The sequence below is a fragment of the Eptesicus fuscus genome, chromosome 6, assembly GCF_027574615.1.
Source record: "Eptesicus fuscus isolate TK198812 chromosome 6, DD_ASM_mEF_20220401, whole genome shotgun sequence".
Classification (NCBI taxonomy): Eukaryota; Metazoa; Chordata; class Mammalia; order Chiroptera; family Vespertilionidae; genus Eptesicus; species Eptesicus fuscus.
In genome coordinates this window covers 2,515,322-2,532,575 of record NC_072478.1, presented here as the reverse complement: position 1 = coordinate 2,532,575, position 17,254 = coordinate 2,515,322, and the positions used below count along the sequence as shown (strand labels likewise).

Below are 17,254 nucleotides of genomic sequence, written 5' to 3'. Positions count from 1 at the left end.
CTATCTCCCTCTCCCTTCCTCTCTGAAATAATAAAAAAATATATATTTTTAAAAAGAGTTTTATCAAATTCAATTTTAAACAATGAGAAAAGTAGAGATCAAGTGTTTCTCGGGAGCATATGGGTACTATGAGTCAGCAGAAGCCGTCTTTTGCTCTTGGACACCATATGCAAGGTCAGCAGCCCTGTATGTGCTTATAGTATACTAGAGGTCCGGTGCATGGATTCGTGCACCAGTGGGGTCCCTCGGCCTGGCCTGCTCTGTGGGCAGCTCTGCCTTGCACGCGGCTGCCTGAGGCCCCTTCAGTGGAGTAGCCCCAGGACCTCCAGCCCCTCTCAGATTCCGGCAGCCTCCTCTGTCCTCACTGCTCCATTCCCGTCTTCAGCACTCAAGAGTTGTGGGCTGGGCCTGCCTGCTGCCCCAGGAGGGGAGAGAGCAGGGGTGGGGGCAGGGAGTGTGGGGGGGGGGCATTTTGGGGAGGCAGGGGCTCTGCCAGCCAGGACCCGCCCCAGCCTGCCTGGGCCTGCAGTGAGGGCAGAGGAGGAGAGGCAGTGGAGGAAGTGTGACTCCCATTAGAACTGTCACTGTCACACTCAGGAGCTGTGACTGGTAACACTGCCCACCCTCCTAAAACAAGTCTCCTCCATCCTGTGCTGTACCTGCACCCCTCCCCAGCACAGGTTAGCTCGCCTGGAACCAGAGACGTGTCAGTGCAAAACCAGAGTGGGTGCCAGCATCTCCGTGACAGTATCTGGAATAAGGATGTTTGTTAGGAGAGAAACGGAGGAAATGACAGAGTTCACTAGTTGGGCTGAAGAAGCTCCTCAGGAGATTATGTGCAGAGGTTACGCTGAGACGGGTGGCTGGAGTTGATGCGTTTGGTGCAGGGAGTTGATGCGTTTTCCCCTGGAAACCGAGGTTTTAAGGACAAACAGCGAGCTGTGCTAGGTTTCCTGCCCGGCTCACTGCGCCTGCCCTGGGGTGAGTCTCCCCACACTGCCCGGGCCTTCCCAGGGCCGAGCCAGGACAACCCGCAGGGGAAATCCCAGGCAGCAGCTCCAGTGGCTTTTAAAATTCTAAGCCAGCTTTTTGGCGCAGGTGGCTCAGGGGAAGGAAGGGCGAGCCACAGGGCAGCCAGGAGCCGCTGCTCTCAGGCTTAGCTGGGCCTCGCCCACCCGGAGAAGGGCAGGTGTAGGAGGGATGGCTGTTGGGTAGGATGCAGGCAGCGGAAGAAGTCTTCTCAGGTTAGAGAGGAAAGTTGGTGTTAAGAGGACCTCACTGCGCCCCAGTATAACCAGACAGCCGGTGCTGCCCGCCCCGGGACAGGGTGGGGGGGAGGAGGGGGGGGTAGAGTGGGCGGCGGGAAGTGGACGCTCGGGTCGTGCGGAGTTTATCAGCGGGTGTTGACTGGGCCTGGGAGTGTGGGCAGCGCGCTCAGCACCGGTGTCCGCTGCAGGAAGCGCCCAGCCGGGAGCAGCGCGGTTCCGTAACACGGCTTCATCATCCCGCGTCGGCTCCATAACTGTATCCTGGGACTTGTCAGGGGAGAGGTACTGGACCTAACCACAGTTTTCTTGCCCAAACCGATAAAGCGGGACATGAGCAGGGGTCAAGGAGAGATGGCTGCCTGGACGGGCGCCAGGCTGGGGCCGCCAGGCGCGAGCTGTGCTGCCCGCTGGCACCGGGCGGCCGGACACACAGGGCGGCAGGACCGTCCCCCGCGCTGCCACCCTCGCCCGGCTCGGCTCGGGCGGCTCGGGCGCTGCGAGGTCGTGGCGGGTCTGGGCGGCCAGGCGGGCCCATCGGAGTCTGCGCCCGCAGCCAGGGGGCGGCGTTCCGGCTCGTGCTGCCGGCCACCTGGGCTCCAGTCCGCCGCTCGGCCGGTCCTCTCCGCCAGCGGCGCTCCCGGAGCTCCAGTCTCAGCGCCCGAGCAGCAGGCGCAGAGGCGCGCGGGGAGGGAGGCGCGGGGAGGGGCGGCTGTCGGCGCAGGGGCGGCGGGGGCTCGGGTGGGGGGCTCCGGGGACGCTGAGCCCCGCCCCCTCTCCTCCCCTCCTTCAGGACCCGCGGAGCCTGGAGCAGGGGCATGGGCCAAACTCCGCTGCTCTGGCACCATGACGCCCGTCCGCTTCGTGGTGGCTCTGATTTTAGGGGCGCTCCCCGAAGTGGTCGGCTCTGATGCAGTCCTCGTTTATCCCCTCCACTACCGCCATCGCCACCGGCCCCCTGCGGGTCCCCAGTTTCCTTACCGCCTTCCCACCCCGCAGCGGCCGCAGAGGGAGACCCCCTCCCCGCGGGCGCACTCCCCGCGGGCGCACGCCCCGCACCCCCAGCCAGCGCCCGGTGCTCAGCGTCCGCTGGCCCTCCACGCGCAGCACGCGCCCCAGACGCCCCCTGGAGACTGCCCTGCGGGGGGCCCCTGGGTCAACGTGACGGACTTTGGCGCCCCGTGCCTGCGCTGGGCGGATGTGCCGCCCCTCCTGGAACGATCGCCCCCAGCGGACTGGGCTCCCCTGCGAGGGCAGCGCCACAACTTCTGCCGGAGCCCCGACGGCGCAGGCCGCCCCTGGTGCTTCTACCGGAACGCGCGTGGCCGCGGGGACTGGGGCCACTGCGACTGCGGACACGGTGAGCGGCCGGGGCGCGGGGACCCGCCTGGCTGGGAGAGGGCGTGGGCGCCTGGAGAAGAGGGAGAGGGCGTGGGGTGGCGGGTGGCGTTCCCCAGAGTGACAGGGGGCGGGGGGGGGGGGGGCTGCTCTGAGTTCCCGGTACCTTGGCGTTATCTTCGCAAGGTGTGCTTTGTGGTCGCCAGGGCGATGGCTTCTCAGCCAGGTGCTGCGCTCTGGGTGCCTGGATGTGGTCTTGTTTCTGCTTGTTTCTGTCTGGCCACCGTGTGTGCGCGCACGTGTGTGTGTGTGTGTGTGTGTGTGTGTGTGTGTGTGTGTTTTATCTAGATCTTTATCTAGATCTTATCTAGATCAGTTTGCCTTAAAGGTGTTACAGTATTTACGCAAAAGAAGCAAGTTTTTAATTACTTGTTTCGGAAAGGGAAATATTAAATTTAATATGACAATCAATAACCTTTCCCCCTCCCCAGACTCCTATTTGAAAACATGTAGAGCTTTTGCCTTACTTCAAACATTGACCTCTATTGGAAAAAGTATGGCAACATTTCTGGGCCGAAATATAACTTGTCAAAATGATGTTCAGGTCTGGGGCAGAGTGTGGTCAAGATCATCAGTGAGTGAAGAAAAACGAGGGAAAGAGAGAAACAGCGAGGGTCTCAGGGAAGAAGCAGCTTGCCAGCGTCCAGGGCAGCCTTCAGGACGCACTGCTGCCTGTGTGTGCTTGTGGGAATGGGGTTAGCTGGTAAGGGAAGGCGGTAAGATGTTCTAGTTTTGTGGCAGTGAAAGCGCCACCTGAATAGATCTAGTGAAAGTGAATCACCTGCCTTAGCATACTGCTTCCTTTTGAGCTTGGGAGTTTGTTTAATATGAAAGTCTCCTCCTCCTCCCTCCTCCTCCCTCCTCCTCCCCTTCCCCCTCTCCCTCCTCCTCCTCCTCCTCCTCCTCCTCCTCCTCCTCCTCCTGTAGGTGGTAAGAAAAGCTTAATGTCCTTCAATGTTTAAATTTTCCTTAGAAAGAAAGAAAGAAAGAAAGAAAGAAAGAAAGAAAGAAAGAAAGAGAAAGAAAGAAAGGAAGGCTGCTCTCCACGCAAGCTGTGGGCGGTCCGTGGGCTGGGGTTCTGACAGATGTGGCGCTTCGTGCTTGGTGGAGGTAACCTGGAGGTTAGCTTTCACATGCCATCCTTTCTGACCGAATGGTTATTTATCTGTGCCTTCTATTGCATCAGTGCACTGACTGAAAGGAGAGAGGCAGGGTGAGACCTGTTCTCCTTCATCCTACAGAATGAAGTCATCGCTGTGCTCATGTTCCGTGGACAGAATGCCAATGTGGCTGTGAGGCATCTGAGGCGGTGTCAGGCTGAGCCCTCGCGCTGTCCCATCAGTTCCTGAGAGAGGCTGTTGGTAGTGAAAGCTCATGTTTAACGAACAGCGACCATTTTTCATTTTCCGCTGCTGTTACAGTCCTTAGTGTACGTGTAGGTAGAGGGGGAGGAAACGCTGGACTCAGAGCTAGGCACTGTCGGGATCCGTGGCTCTCTTTCTGCCTTTACATTCCACCTGCGGGAGCCGCGGGCCCGGGAGCCTGCCGCTCGTGGTGATGACAGCAGCACAGCCTGCGACGCCTTACGTCCACGGCTGAATCCCACCAGACAGAACTCCAAGCCGTGGGGTAAAGGAATGAACACAGGGAAACAAAAGAAACCACCCAGGTGGGAGATAAATGCCCCCCACCTGCCCCCCAAACCCCCAAACCGGGAAAGCCACCGGCTGGCTGTGTGCTCATGTAATTGCTTTCACAGACTCGGTCTTGATAACTCATTCTGTCATTTTCTCTTCACTTACTGGTTGGGCATAACTCAGACCTGGAAAACGACTGGCGGGTCCAGAGCCTTGTGGCTTTCTTGGTCCTACATTCACTTAGGAGTGTGAGCTAAGCTCGCAGGTGGTGGAAAGAATATGGAATTGTGCGTTAGAAACCTTGGCGCCGGCGGGCTCTGCGGGGAGCTGCGCAATGCAATGCTGGGTCCGTCTGTTAACCTCCGGGCTTTGGTGCCTTGTCTGGAGAGGAGCGGCTGGTAGTAGGTTCACTCAGAGGCCTTCATAGCTCTGAGCACCGGCGGGTGAAGACAGCTGGCCCGTGAGAACAGCTGGGTGAGCATTCGCTCTGTGCGGCGCCGGCAGAGCGTGCTGCATGTCCGTTTCCTCGTGTAGTTCTCACGGCGGCATTACCCGGGAGCGCATCTGCACCCCCAGCTCATTTTGCCCTCCCTCTTCAGTTACGCAAACACAGCAATGCCGGTGTGGCCTGAAGGGCCTCCTTTTGGAGCCTCAGGATTAACTGGAATGAAAGGAAGGAGGAAGGGAATTGTGTTCGGTCCAGGTTATAAAATTTCTAGTCTCTTATGATTTACAAATATCCAGGATTGTCTTCCTTTCCTTTTTTACCAAAAAAAGCGAGGACAAAAGGAAAGAAAATTTATGGTAATGATATCCCGCCTTTAAAAAGTAAGCTGGAGGCAGAGCCACGTCTCGAGTTGCATCAAGGGGAAGAGGAGGCGGCCCAGGGGGTGGAGAGCTGGCTGAGGCCGAGCTGACGGGGCAGCAGGGGCACCAGGTGAGCTGGGCAGGGCCGGGCACTCCAGGGGCAGGAATGTCTGAGGAGAAAGGTGCTGCCTGGGCCCTGGTCGAGGGAAACTTGCCACTTAGTAATAAGGGTCACGGGGGAATGGAGCGCCTGCAGCAGCCCCGAGAGAGCTCTCTCAATGAGCCTGGGAGTCACCGGGCCTGTGACGATGCACATACCTGGGCTCTCGCCTTCGGTGGCCCCAATTACATAATCCCTGGGTCTGCTCAGTCAAGGTGCTTTAGATGCTGAAGACCCCTCGTTACTGTCAGGGAAAACCCCGGAGGCATCGGGGCCCACCTGGATACACGCACAGTGGTGGTCATGGTGCTGACGGAGTCCCCCATTCTGTGGCCTGCTGGGTGAGGGTCAGGCATGTTGGCTTGTGCGTGGGCTGGACAGTGGCACCCCTGGTGTCCATTTGACTGGTGCGAGGTCACGGCAGTCTGGTTCACAGGGTGCGGTTCTCAGCGGGAGCCAGGCTGTGTCCGCACGTCTGCAGGAGGAGCAGACAGCAGTGAGGCCCCACAGGAGGGGAAGTCACTCTCTGTCTCCGGCCATGGCGGGCGGGCAGCTCGCTTGACTGCGGCAGGGGGTCCTCTCTGTGACAGCGCACGCGTGGAACCCGGCCTGAGGGTGAAACAGGCTCGGTCCTCATGGTGCTCTCATCGTTGGGCTTCTACCAGGAAGAATGATGCGTGGACCTGACTTTTTGTCACTGATCGGTTCACATGTGCCTCCCCACCCACATCTCCTGCTGCAGGTGGCACAGCGGACGGTGGGAGGAGGCAGTTCCACGCTGCACGCTTCCACGCCCATCTGGTGTTTGAGGAGAAAGCTAATTAAAAAGCTGGCTGAAAGCTGGCCCTTAAAAACACACACGTGCGTCTTGATTCCATTTAGCAGGTGCTGAAAAACATTGATTAGCAATACCAGATTTGTACATCTCCTGGCTGGATTTTAAGTATTGAGCTCAATCTGCTTTTCAGGCTAAGGCAGATATAAAATGCTTTGAATTCCTTAAAATAAAACCACATGTATATGGGCAAATAATTGCTGACAAAGGAGGCAAAATCCTACAATGGAGAAAAGAAAGCCTCTTTAATAAACGGTGCTGGGAAAACCGGAAAGCCACCTGCAAAAGGATGAAGCTAGACTGCTGTTTGTCCCCATAAGTGAAAGCTAACTCAGAATGGGTCCAAGACCTAACTACGAGGCCTGAAACAGACTGCACAGAAGAAAACACAGGTACCAAACTTTTGGGTCTTGGTCCTAGGGAATATTTATGAATTTGACCCCAGAGACAAGGGAAGTAAAGGCAGAAATAAATGAATGGGACTATATCAAACTAAAAAGCTTCTGCACGCAAAAGAAACTGCCAGCAAAACAAAAAGACAGCCAACTGCATGGGAGAGGATATTTGCAGACAGCAGCTCTGACAAAGGGGTTAATATCCAAAATACATAAAGAATTCGTACAACTCAACATGCAAGCCAATTAAAAAATGGGTAGAGGATCTGAACTTTCTCTAGAAGACATACAAATGGCCAACAGGTATATGAGAAGATACTCAACTTCATAAGCTATTAGGAAAATGCAAATCAAAACTAAAATGATACCACCTCACACCTGTTAGAGTGGCTATTATCAACAAGACTAGAGGCCTGGTGCATGAAAATTCGTGCACTCAGAGGGGTCCCTCAGCCCGGCCTGTGCCCTCTGGCAGCCCAGGAGCCCTTGGGGGATGTCCCACTGATGGCTCCCTACGGGGAGCGGCCTAAGCCGCAGTTGGACATCCTTAGCGCTGCCGAGGAGGTGGTAGAGGCTCCCACCACCGCCGCTGCGCTTGCAGCCATCAGCCCGGCTTGTGGCTGAGCGGAGCTACCCCTGCGGGAGCACACTGACCACCAGGGGGGCAGCTCCTGCATTGAGCGTCTGCTCCCTGGTGGTCAGTGCACGTCATAGCGACCGGTTGTTCCCTGGGCGGAGGGTCAATTTGCATATTACCTTTATTATATAGGATAAGTAATAACAAGTGTTGGAGAGATTGTGGAGGAAAAGGAACCCTCATTCACTGCTGGTGGGAATGTAAACTGGTACAACCACTGTGGAAAACAGTATGCTGGTTCCTCATAAAATTAAGAATAGAATGAGCGTATGATCCAGCAATCCCTCTTCTGGATATCTACCTGAAAAACTCAAAAACATTTATTTGCAAAGATATATTCACTCCTGTGTTCATCACAACATTATTCATGGTGGCCAAGACATAGAAACAACCAAAGTGTCCTGTGATAGATATAATTGGGTAAAGAAGATGTGGTACATATATACAATCCAACACTACTCAGTTATAAAAAAAAAAAAAGGTGAAATACCGCCATTTGCAACAACATGGATGGACCTTGAAAATATCATGCGAAGTGAAATAAGTCAGGAAAAGATAAAAACCAGATGATTTCACTCAGACGTGGGCTATAAAATGGGAACTCATAGACAACAGTTATGGGGGTTACAAGAGGGAAGGGGGGTGGGGAGGTAGTGAAGAGTAAAGGGGGCCAAATATATGGTGATGGCAGGTGATTTGACTTGGGGTGGTGCGCACACAGTGCACTCACTAGACAGGTCATGTGTCAGGAATGGGTAGCTTCTTCAGCATCTTACTTTTCTAGAGCAGTATCTGCCTCTCCCCTCCTCCTCAAATTAGCACAGTACTAATAAGAATTATTGTATGCAAAGCACTAAAGTAATGCGAGTTTTTCCTCCTACAAGCCATGCATGGACATTCAGCCTCAATACTTTAGTTAGGATCACAGAGTGGAAACGGCTGATTCCTGTAACAAGGCAAGGATAGAGTCACTAAGTGTTTGCCGAGTTCACGGTGGGAGCAGAGTTTACAAGACTGACGGAGAAATCGCCCGCCCTCTGGTTGAGGACACCCACAGGCTGGCCGGTGTCAGCAGGACCCTGAGCATTTTCATGACCTTTCCTGTGACAGCTACTCTGGGAGACAGGAGCGTGTGATGTCATCACCCAGTGATGGACAGTATAATGTGACACTCATGCCATTTGCTTATGTGTGAGTAGTTCAGACACGCAGTTTGTGAAATTTTCTGCTAGGGTGGCACATGCATCTATTGTTAGTGTAACCTAACTTAACAATGTGGAGAATCTCCTTTTGCATAATCCTATCTAATAAAGAGGGAATATGCTAATTGACCATCACTCCGTCACAAAGATGGCTGCACCCACAGCTGAGGCCAAGTTCCCATAAGGAGCCTTAATGAGCCATCAGCAGGGACCTGAGGCTACGCCCTCCCCCACCCTGTGGGGTTTGACAAGGGATCTTAGGCCACACCCCCACCCAGCAGGGCTTGACAGGGGACCTCAAGGTGCGCTTCCCGTCCTGGTGCTGGGCTAGGGGACCTCAGGCTGCTCCCCCCGCCCCAGAGCCAGGCCAGGGGACCTCAGGCTATGTCCCCCACCAGGTGGGGCTTGACAGGCAACCTCAGACCATGCTCCCCACCCCAGCACCAGGCCAGGGGACCTGAGGCTGGGCCCCCCTGCCTGGCTGTGCCCCCCTGCCTGGCTGGGCTTAACAGGGGACCTCAGGCCATGCCCCCCACCCAGCAGGGCTTGATGGGGGACTTCAAGGTGCACCCCCAGTGCTGGGTCAGGGAACTCAGGCCACACCCCCGCCCAGCGGGGCTTGATGGGGGACCTGAGGCTGCATCCCCCTGCTGGTGGGGCTTGATGGGGGATCTGAGGCTGGGCCCCTCCCCCCCGGCTAGTGGGACTTGACGGGGGACCTGAGGCTGTGCTCCCCCACACACACCTGGCAGGGCTTGATGGGGGACCTCAAGGCATGCCCCCCGTCCTGGTCTGGGCTGGGGGACCTCAGGCCATGCCCTCTGTCCTGGCGGGGCTTGACAATGGCGGGACTGGCCGGGTCTGGATCTAGCCCAATGGGGGTGAGGGCCAGCCGGGTCTGGGTCTCACGCGATTTTGAGGCGCATGTGGGTGGGTGGGTGGGGACTTGACTCTGGGTCCCGTGGTGCTCCCCCAACTCTGACAGGAGGAAGGTTTTCATATACATTTTACTAATTTTCTTTCATCTCTGACACTTCTTTTATAGAGAAAGGGCAAATAGCAATATTAAATTATTTCCTCTAATTAATCCCCTTTTAATGTGCACGAATTTCGTGCACCGGGCCACTAGTACTGTATAATGTTTTAAACCAAAGAATAATTTATAAGATTTATAAGCTTCTAATAAGCCAATGTAAATGGGTAGAATTGCTGTTCAGAGTATACATTCTCATTTTGAGCTAGAGCAGTTCGGACTTTTTCTCAATACTGACGGCATCTACATGAATAATACATGGCAGTTAGTATGAATTATTGATGGAAACTGATGGAGGCAAATGCAGTCCAGTGGGATCTCGGCTCAGGGGACTTCTGTATGTGCTAAAAAAAATTTTATTTCATTTTGATGTGCCATGCTTAAACAGGTTTCAGTTATGGAGAAATTTAATCGGAGACAAAATTATACCTTAGTACTGTCAGGTAGGCTGTAGGAAAAAAACACATCAAAACTAACCTGGCCTCCCTGACTGTACTTGAAAAATCCAGCTAACAGCCCCCCCAATTCGGTGGTACTTAGGCAATGTGAATTTTTTGTATATTTCATAATTAAGATAGGAAATGATCATTTAGCATATTTTTCTGGTGTTGCTTTTGGTATAAGACATAGTTTATGTTTAATTCATTTGTCAAATATGTGTATTAAATTGTTTAACATGTAATAGGTGTTTTTTTTAATATTCCATAAACAAATTTCTATATCACTTTCAGTTTTACATATACTTTTATTAAGGATTGGAATAATAGCTTGATGTCACCAGCATTTTCTCTGATTCCACCAGAACAATTAAATGCTTAAAATTAATTATTTTGTGCCTCTGTGAAGTTCAGTGATAGATGAGAAAGGACTTGTGTGATAATGTTAAATTTCTTTTACTCATTTGTCAAACTGTGATTTTAAAAGACTAAAGATATTTATTATTAATTCTGCTCAGAAAACAGTATGGAGATGGGTCTTTGTTTTTGCCATTCTTTTCTTCCTCTTCAAGGGAGACAGTGCTATTCTGTAAGTACATCTTAAGAAGGTAACTAAGGAGGCACGTCTTTCCATCGGTTGACTATGGAGGGAGCTGGATTCAGGGAACACGATGGCTGCCCTTGGTTTCTCTCCTCCTGGTTCTTGCAGGCCTCCTGAATCTGGAGGGTGAGGGGTAGAGTGCCCAGGAGCGGGTACATCACGGCTGGATGCTTGGGCTGCTGTACCGAGTCCCACAAACTGAGTGACTTACACAACAGGAACTTTCTGGTTCACGTTCTGGACACTCGGAGCCCAGGACAAAGGTGGCTGCCGAGCCAGGCTTCCCATGGCCCCGCAGGCTCTGTGCCAGGCTCTCCCCCTTCCCCACCCCACCCCCCCGGCTCCAGTGTCAGAGGGCACTCTCCCCTGTGTGTCCCCTTCCGACCAGACCTCTGTCACACTGGGTTAGAGCCCATCCTGGTGACCTCATTGTAAATAATCACCTGCAAAGACCCTGCTTCCGAATAAGGTCACGTTTGTTCATAGGTCCTAGGTGCCAGGACTTCAGCAGCTTTTTGGGGACAGTATTCTACCCATCACAGTAGCCTGAAGAACTGAGACACCAATGAGCCCGTGAGGGGATATTATTCTGTCCCTGTTCCTCTCTAGGGTGCCTGCACTGATGGAGACGGGGCAGTGGTAAAGGGAGCCCCTCTGCAGTGCCTTTTTATTTAGGGAATTCCTGTTCTTTAGTGCATTTCTGTAACGTGAATCTTTTATGTTCCCTTTGCTTTATAAACCTGGAGATGTATCTACATGGAAGAAAAGTAATGGTAAAGTAAAATGACAGTAAATTCCACGTCTGGCAGACAGTGAGGGCAGCAGAATTCTGAGCCTCCTTGGACCTGGACGTGGTCACCTTCAGCGGCTGTACCACCAGCAGACTGGCACAGTGCACGGCCTTGTGGCCTTTGTGCACCAGTTCCGTTCATGAACTCAGAGCACCTGCCATCATGCGTAGTTTTACAGTCCAGCCTCTCTCACTGGTTGGGTCTATATATTGACTGTGCCTGTTACTGTTGACCCACAACCTCCGTTTGAGACTTCAGATTTTAAATTATTGTTGGTACTCATTTTAAAGATAGGAGCAGTTAGAAGAGAAGAGTTTCCACCCAGTGGCACTCGAGAGACTTAAAGGCAGCGCAGGCCTGGGCCACTGGGTGTGGTCCTGAGGCCTTGGCTGAGGCTGGGGAGCGAGGCCCGTGCTCAGCTGCAGGAGCGAGCGGGAGCAAGCAGGGGGCTCAAGTTCTGACAATAAGAGATGGTGACAATTGAGCAACATTTGCCAAACAAAAAATATTGGTCTAGAATTTATTGAAGAATGTTATTGTTAGTAGGTTAGCAACGGAAGCGAGGTCACCAGGTGGTGATCCTTCTGGGTTGCTTTATCGTTCCATCCTTTTATTTTCAGGGAGCTAAGGATATGTCCCGTTTTACCTTGTAACTGTGCACTTCCAGATTTGTGCAAACACATGCTTCACACAGCGGCGCCCCCTGGAGGACCAGCCTCAAGCGCGGAGAACCAGGCAGCCTCTCTGGTGTGTCCGGCACACACTCCGCTGTCTTTGCTCCTGCTGGCTGATGGTGCCCAGGGAGCACTGGCGGATTGTGGTCGTGTTTCACACAGCATGGTGAGAGCCGGCAGGGCGTGGTGTGTGAAGTGGCTGACACCTGCAGCAGGAACAGCTGCTTGTTGCATCCCAGGCCCTTTGCCTCTTTGCCAAGCTTGGAGCTGGGTCCTGCTCGGTGCCTGGGTCCTCAACAGTCAACTGAGGGAGATGAATGACAGTGTTTAGGGTCTCCATCATGTGGGAAAAGGGGCCACATGCTAACCTAACAACTCAGGGGAGGCCTGCAAACTCAGAGAACTAAAGTAACTTCAAAGGATGGTCTGAAAGGAAAACTTTTTTATCCAAAAGCAGGTTATGGTGCGTAGTCATGTTCTAGACCGGTATCTTCCTGACAAAGGTCAATCTTGACCTTAACTGAGCCTGTCTATTGTCTTTTTGCACCTACCATAACACATCATATCATTGGAAGGTCAAAGTAATTTTCCTTTTTCCAGACCCCTCAAAGCACAGGCATCCCTCTGTGGAGACCACAAAGCCCCTCATTGTCATTGAGTTAATTGCTGACTGTTAAGTATCCTGCACCCACCTAAGTAAAAGAAGTGTGTGTCTGTCATTTTACTCTTTATCCAATCCCAGAGGTTTCCCTGCTTTGCTTCCTCCCGCCTCCCTGATCTATCACCAATGGATTTCATGTAACCCACTTACATCTCCTACTTTGATTGCAATGTATCAAACAAGGTGAAAACTGCCACTCTCTGGAGCATTATCCCAATCCCTTGAGATTCTGCTTCCTGCCAGTTGTTGACAGTTTGGCTCAAATAAACTCACACTCATTTTTCACAGGTTTGAATGTTTCTTATGTTGAGGTGACAATCACCTCAACCATTTTAAGAGAATAAATGAAGCAAGGACAAAGTGAAACCAAAAACAAATAAAAAAACTACCACCTATCTCAAAAATATATAGTATAAATGGTGTGTTCATACTTTATCATTTTGGAGCATATTATTATACTGATTTTGTTGTTAATCCTCACTCAAAGATATTGTTTTATTGATTTTAGAGAGAAAAAGAGAGAGGAAGAGAAAAAATACACACACACACACACACAGAGAGAGAGAGAGAGAGAGAGAGAGAGAGAGAGAGAGAGAGAGAGAGAGAGAATATGATTGGTTGCCTCCCGCACACGCCCAGGCTGGGGATCAAACCTGCAACCTAGATATGTGTCCTGACTTGGGAATTGAACCCCACAACCTTTTTGTTGTACGGGAAGATGCTTCAACCAACCAAGCCACCAGGCCAGGGCTATATTGATTAAAAAAACCCCACAAAACTCTTTCAAAAAATTGTTAGAAGAATTGGGAACCTCATGGAATTACATACCATTAAGAAATACTCTGGGTCCCAGGTAGATGTCTCAGACTACGTTAGGAATTGCTGTGGCCATCCATGAGGAAAGGGTGAACGTGTGGAGGGCGCTGCTGGGAAGGGGTGTGCGCTGGGGATGTTGGCATTGGGATGTGTGTGTTGGGGATGTGTGTGTTGGGATGTGGTGTTGGGGATGTGTGTGCTGGGGATGTGTGTGTTGGGGATGTGTGTGTTGGGGATGTGTGTTTTGGGATGTGGCGCTGGGGATGTGTGTGTTGGGGATGTGTGTGTTGGGATGTGGTGTTGGGGACGTGGCGCTGGGGATGTGTGTGTTGGGGATGTGTGTGTTGGGGATGTTGGCGTTGGGATGTGTGTGTTGGGATGTGTGTGTTGGGATGTGTGTGTTGGGGACGTGTGTGTTGGGGACATGTGTGTTGGGATGTGTGTGTTGGGGATGTGTGTGTTGGGGATGTGTGTGTTGGGATTTGTGTGTTGGGATGTGTGTGTTGGGGATGTTGGCGCTGGGATGTGTGTGTTGGGATGTGTGTGTTGGGATGTGTGTGTTGGGGATGTGTGTGTTGGGGGTGTGTGTGCTGGGGATGTGTGTGTTGGGGATGTGTGTGCTGGGGATGTGTGTGTTGGGGATGTGTGTGTTGGGGACGTGGTGTTGGGGACGTGGCGCTGGGGATGTGTGTGTTGGGATGTGTGTGTTGGGGACGTGGTGTTGGGATGTGTGTGTTGGGGATGTGTGTGTTGGGGGTGTGTGTTTTGGGATGTGTGTGTTGGGGATGTGTGTGTTGGGGATGTGTGTGTTGGGATGTGTGTGTTGGGATGTGTGTGTTGGGGATGTGTGTGTTGGGATGTGTGTGTTGGGGATGTGTGTGTTGGGGATGTGTGTGTTGGGGATGTGTGTGTTGGGGGTGTGTGTTTTGGGATGTGTGTGTTGGGGATGTGTGTGTTGGGGATGTGTGTGTTGGGATGTGTGTGTTGGGGGTGTGTGTGTTGGGATGTGTGTGTTGGGGACGTGGTGCTGGGGATGTGTGTGTTGGGATGTGTGTGTTGGGGACGTGGTGTTGGGAAGTGTGTGTTGGGATGTGTGTGTTGGGGACGTGTGTGTTGGGGATGTGTGTGTTGGGATGTGTGTGTTGGGGACGTGGTGCTGGGGATGTGTGTGTTGGGATGTGTGTGTTGGGGACGTGGTGCTGGGGATGTGTGTGTTGGGATGTGTGTGTTGGGGATGTGTGTGTTGGGATGTGTGTGTTGGGGACGTGGTGCTGGGGATGTGTGTGTTGGGATGTGTGTGTTGGGGACGTGGTGTTGGGAAGTGTGTTTTGGGACGTGTGTGTTGGGGACGTGTGTGTTGGGGATGTGTGTGTTGGGATGTGTGTGTTGGGGATGTGTGTGTTGGGATGTGTGTGTTGGGGATGTTGACGTTGGGATGTGTGTGTTGGGGATGTGTGTGTTGGGATGTGGGTGTTGGGGATGTGTGTGTTGGGATGTGTGTGTTGGGGATGTGTGTGCTGGGGATGTGTGTGTTGGGGATATGTGTGGTGGGGATGTGTGTGTTGGGATGTGTGTGTTGGGATGTGGTGTTGGGGATATGTGTGGTGGGGATGTGTGTGTTGGGATGTGTGTGTTGGGGATGTGTGTGTTGGGATGTGGTGTTGGGGATGTGTGTGTTGGGGATGTGTGTGTTGGGGATGTGTGTGTTGGGATGTGTGTGTTGGGGATGTGTGTGTTGGGATGTGTGTGTTGGGGATGTGTGTGCTGGGGATGTGTGTGTTGGGGATGTGTGTGTTGGGGATGTGTGTGTTGGGGATGTGTGTTTTGGGATGTGTGTGTTGGGGGTGTGTGTGTTGGGATGTGTGTGTTGGGGATGTGTGTGTTGGGATGTGTGTGTTGGGGATGTGTGTGGTGGGGATGTGTGTGTTGGGGATGTGTGTGTTGGGTGTGTGTGTGTTGGGATGTGTGTGTTGGGATGTGTGTGTTGGGATGTGTGTGTTGGGATGTGTGTGTTGGGGATGTGTGTGTTGGGATGTGTGTGTTGGGGATGTTGACGTTGGGATGTGTGTGTTGGGGATGTTGGTGTTGGGATGTGTGTGTTGGGGATGTGTGTGTTGGGGGTGTGTGTTTTGGGATGTGTGTGTTGGGGATGTGTGTGTTGGGGATGTGTGTGTTGGGGGTGTGTGTTTTGGGATGTGTGTGTTGGGATGTGTGTGTTGGGATGTGTGTGTTGGGATGTGTGTGTTGGGGATGTGTGTTGGGGATGTGTGTGTTGGGGATGTGTGTGTTGGGGATGTGTGTGTTGGGATGTGGCGCTGGGGATGTGTGTGTTGGGGATGTGTGTGTTGGGGATGTGTGTGTTGGGATGTGTGTGTTGGGATGTGTGTGTTGGGATTTGTGTGTTGGGATGTGTGTGTTGGGGATGTGTGTGTTGGGATGTGTGTGTTGGGATGTGTGTGTTGGGGATGTTGGCGTTGGGATGTGTGTGTTGGGATGTGTGTGTTGGGATGTGTGTGTTGGGGATGTGTGTGTTGGGATGTGTGTGTTGGGGATGTGTGTGTTGGGATGTGTGTGTTGGGGATGTGTGCGTTGGGATGTGTGTGTTGGGGATGTTGGCGTTGGGATGTGTGTGTTGGGATGTGTGTGTTGGGGATGTGTGTGTTGGGGATGTGTGTGTTGGGATGTGTGTGTTGGGATGTGTGTGTTGGGGATGTGTGTGTTGGGATGTGTGTGTTGGGGATGTGTGTGTTGGGGATGTGTGTGTTGGGATGTGTGTGTTGGGGATGTGTGTGTTGGGATGTGGTGTTGGGGACATGGCGCTGGGTGGGTTCTGAAGGAGAGTGAGTTGGTCGCTGACATGCAGGTGCATTGCAGAGCTGCCCGCACTGTGATCCCTGGCTGAAGGGAGGCGGGTGAGGCTGCAGGTGTCCTGCCGTCAGCAGGTGCAGCACAGCGCAGCCCGGCTGTCGCCACCTGCGCAGCCGCTGAGAAGCGCGGTGACGAGATGGCTGGAGGCTTGCCAGCGCTGCCTCTGCCTTAGACGGTGGCGACCACTCTGCGTGATGCAGTGTCCTCCTTCCGCCTCTAGCTGCCCTGATCCTTAGGTGGCATGCATGCATCCTTCCTCCTTGGTAGCGGTGTGGCGACCTGGGCACCGTTTTACATGCACTGTGGTTATTTCACCTGCGTAAGTAGAGGTCCAGTTTAATGTCACGACCAGACCTTCCTTCCGGCCTTTGACATGCGTAATTTGGTGGAAGTGGGTTGGGTTAATAGATAATAGATTAAATATCTCTCTCAAATGTCGGTTTGAGGTGAGCAAATGGATTCCTTGGAATGAAATAAGCTGCTGGCATTTGTAGTGTGCCTGCTACCATGTGCTATGTGGGTCTTTATAGGAGAGATTTTGTGATTAAAACCTATGGAAGCTCAGCAAAGCTCTCCAGACAGAGCTCTTTCAAAGTGTCTGGAGCTCACACTGGCAGGGAGGGCCGCTCCCCCTGCTCAGCCTGAACTGGGGTCGGAGTGTGACTGTGGCAGGTTACCCGCCAGACGCACACCGGTCCATGGCCCCCAGTCAGGCCTGGCCGTGATGCTTGTCTCCGTGTATTGCCGCCCTCGGTGTGAGTGGAGTGGCCATGCTGTCATGAGGAATTGGATGTGTCTCTTAGTTCCATGTTCAGGGATGCTGGTTGGGAGGTAATGGTGGTCAGTGACTAGGTTGGAGCAAGCGGAATGTGAACCTGATGTTTTTGGAAAATTATTTTAAATCCACATGTAATAACTTGGACATATGCAGAACATACCAGAATTTTTGGATGGGATTTAATTTCTTCATTTCCTTACCTATGAAATGAAGGCCTTTCTAGGCGACTTTTCATAGGATTTGTGAATTCCTCAGTTGT

General features: G+C 52.7%; 1 protein-coding gene across 1 annotated transcript in view; it reads left to right on the top strand.

The window, feature by feature from the left end:
- Window positions 1–2,111: 2,111 nt before the first annotated feature.
- PRSS12 (serine protease 12) overlaps window positions 2,112–17,254 on the top strand; it is a 65,153-nt gene continuing 50,010 nt past the window's right edge. The window contains 3 exon segments of the mRNA XM_054718300.1: window positions 2,112–2,625; window positions 4,137–4,151; window positions 4,566–4,579. Coding sequence (XP_054574275.1) covers window positions 2,112–2,625; window positions 4,137–4,151; window positions 4,566–4,579 — 543 coding nt within the window.